At 53.4% G+C, this 3,060-nt stretch overlaps 1 protein-coding gene across 1 annotated transcript; it reads left to right on the top strand.

Moving 5' to 3' along the window:
* Positions 1 to 522: 522 nt before the first annotated feature.
* On the top strand, positions 523 to 2,183 carry EMH_0072510 (uncharacterized protein; the record flags this gene model as incomplete). Its single annotated transcript, XM_013499225.1, has 2 exons — positions 523 to 1,018; positions 1,135 to 2,183. 2 exons carry the CDS (start codon positions 523 to 525, stop codon positions 2,181 to 2,183), a joined length of 1,545 nt encoding a protein of 514 aa, XP_013354679.1.
* Between the last annotated feature and the right edge of the window lie 877 nt (positions 2,184 to 3,060).

Raw genomic sequence — 3,060 nt, forward strand, 5'->3', positions numbered from 1 at the left:
TAGGCTCCCTGTAACTACGCCTCTTGTGTAGCGTAAAAAGCGACTGTGCCGAAGACGCCGGATACAAATACTTTACACCTTGTTGGTTTTGCGCAAGTTGGGTTCATCTGTATCGAACAATAAGTCAAGGGTATCAGAGCGTACAGTGCTCAGAGCCCGCTTACCAGGACTCTGCTCTGCTCGTAGCCCGTACCGGTCCCACTTCCCTTTTTGCTATGGACAGGCCATTCCCTCAGAAAAGACACGTTTAGGCTTTAATGTACTCCCCTTTCCATATCCTTTTACATTGTATAATTGTTTGCTTTGAGTTTCTGGAGCGTGGTGGAGCCATACGCGAGAACTGCCCCATCAACGAAACACCGACTCTCAAACGCGCGCCGAATCCACTGGCTTTCGTTACACCGTGGGTACCTGCAACTAAACTCTCTAGAGTGTGCTTTTGACGCACGAATAGCTGCAGAATCTGAACTCCCCTCCCAAGTCTAGGGAACTGCAGACCTTCCGCCGCCCTCCATTTTCCCGATGGGAAGGAAAGCGCCAGAGGGCTTGGGGCTAGCGGGTGGGAGCGAAGCCAACTCTTTGGATGAAACCCAGAATCATGGCCATTCTGCGGTTGCACGGGCTGGAGGCACGGGTGATTCGTCGACTCTCGAGACCACAGCGGAACAGCAGGTCAACGTGCCTGTGGTGCATCCTGGGGGAACACCTCAATCTGAGTCCGGAGGACGACGCTATAGCGTTGCATTTAGTGCGTTGCTCATCTTGGTGCTCACCATGTGCGCGTCCGTTAGTGTGGGTAGCATGGCTTGGGGCAGAAGCAGGAGGATTAGTGCGGGCGTGGCACCACCTGCGCAAGCACCACAGGACAAAGAGCAGCCGACGACCTTTGCGGTAGACAGCCTGACACAAGAGGAGTCGGAAGAGGAGGATCTTGGTGAGCTTCGGGAGGACCTGTTGGAGGCGCTTGTGGAATTTAGACGGAGACCGGAAGGCCTCGAACCTCCGCTGAATGATATAGGTGAGTTGGACCTGCAAGAGCAGGGAAGAGATATACGGAGGTCCCGCTAGAGCGACACTATTCCTGTCGAGGGTGCAATTGTCGTAGTGCTGTTGTGGTCTTGCCTTCTGCTGCAGTTTCCGGCGTTGTTCCGAGGAAAGACGATGCTGTGGCGGCGTCTTTGGCCCGTGCATTGGATGCTGTGCACAGTGCCTCTGCCCATACACAACGACAGCTCGCTGACAAGTACCTCGACCAACTATTTTGGGATTGCGGACACCGTGACTTCGGCCTTCTCCTGCAAGGTATGGTCCAAGAAGTGCAGGCAGCGGCGCCCTCCGAGGAGGATACCAATCCGGAGAAGGAGGAAGCTCAAAGCGCGAGAACTGCTCTTCTGGTGGCTGTTCTGGACGCCTTTACAGCCAGGGTGAAAGCCATAGAGCGCCTCAAGCTAGTGAAGGAAGATGCGGCAGACGAGGAGGCGAGGTTGGAGGACCAAATACCCAGGGAGAGAGTAGGGCTCGCGCAGTTGCTGAGGAAGGTGCAGGGGGTCCCTGAAGGGGCTGCTGAGGCAGCAGCGCAGCAGGTGGAATCGGTTTCCGCCTCCGTTCCGGCGTTCAAGGCGCAGCGGCTCCTCAACATTATCCAGCATTCAAGGGAAAAGCTTGCAGGGGACTTGAATGTGGCTGTTGCCCTCTTCGGTGCACTGCAAGCAGGAGACTATTTTACCCCGGGAACGGAACTCGAATCTTTAGAATCAGTTGGTGTAGCGTCAGTGCAGGGGGAGACCACGTTGAGTGACCGAGACAAGCAAATGGGTCACCTACAAGAACATCAACACAAGTTACTCAGGGATATGATGAAGTCCATGGAAGCAGATGGACAGGGCAAAGATTCCCTGAGAAAGGCTTCCGAGTTGCTCTTCAGATTGTATCGAATGGATATGGCATGCAGATTTGGGGCCAGCCAGCGAGAAGACTTCTGGCAGTTTCTCAAAAATCACTGGTCCCCGAAGGCTCACGACACTTTGTGCGAACTCATCGGCAAACAGGACAAAATATTCCAGGAATCCGAATATGTCAGCCGGACGTACACCTTAATGACGGCTACCTCGTTACGCGGAAGTGCCTCAAAAGAAAAGCAGGTGGACTTACTGCTGCTCCAAGCAGCACTAGCTCTCCTTTGAAGCTGGACAATTTTGTTTGCCCGTAGCGCTGCATAGTCTCATTGAAGTTGGGAAGAGGGACGTCATGTTCTTGTTTTCACTTCAACTAGCAGTGCAGCTGCTCAATGCAGCTTATTCGCCATTTGCGACAGTGCTTGACTGTGTGGACTGTCGGTAACGGATGCACTCACTTGTGCTGTTTGTCGTATTGTTTATTTAAGACGATGTTTGGCTTGCTCGCGCCCGAGCACCCTTTTTAATCTTGAAGTGACCGCGTCCAGTAGAACAGCCCACACGAGAAGGGTTCTTCGTGCATTGAATTCGATTTGCGGTGAGCTGCATCATTTGCAGACGGCGCTGCCTCATAATTCCATACATGAGGGTGCGAGGAGTGCTCGGGCAGATGCCCAGCACTACATGCCTGATCGTTGCAGCTTGCTGTACGTAGGCATGATTAATTTTGTATTTGTAGGCTACCGACAGCTATCCATATTTGCTCTGGGGAAGGTTTACTGTCCTGTCCATGTGGATGGTGTGCAAGCGAGTCGACAGCGGGGCAGATGTTGTACTGCGACATTTTATCCAGCTGAGATGGAAACGCGTGTAGTATTAGCGGTGGAGCCAAATACGTAAGATTAGAGTTCCCCGAATGCAGGTGACCTCTACACCAGTCTGCAGGCACAGCGGCCAGAGGCCCTGGGGTTAATGCGCAGGAGAAGCTGCTTGACATGTGCACCTTACTGCGGTAGTTGCTACAGGAAAAGCCCACATGTAAGCACAGCAAAGCCCCCGTTGGTGCACGTGATAAAACCGCGTACAATTGTTAAGCAGTGCTAAGCCCCATGAGGGCAGCCTGCTCGCAAGCAGCAGTGCATCTCCCAACTTCAGACGGGCCATG

Source organism: Eimeria mitis, genomic scaffold (genome assembly GCF_000499745.2).
Source record: "Eimeria mitis Houghton genomic scaffold, Emh_scaff4105, whole genome shotgun sequence".
NCBI lineage: Eukaryota > Apicomplexa > Conoidasida > Eucoccidiorida > Eimeriidae > Eimeria > Eimeria mitis.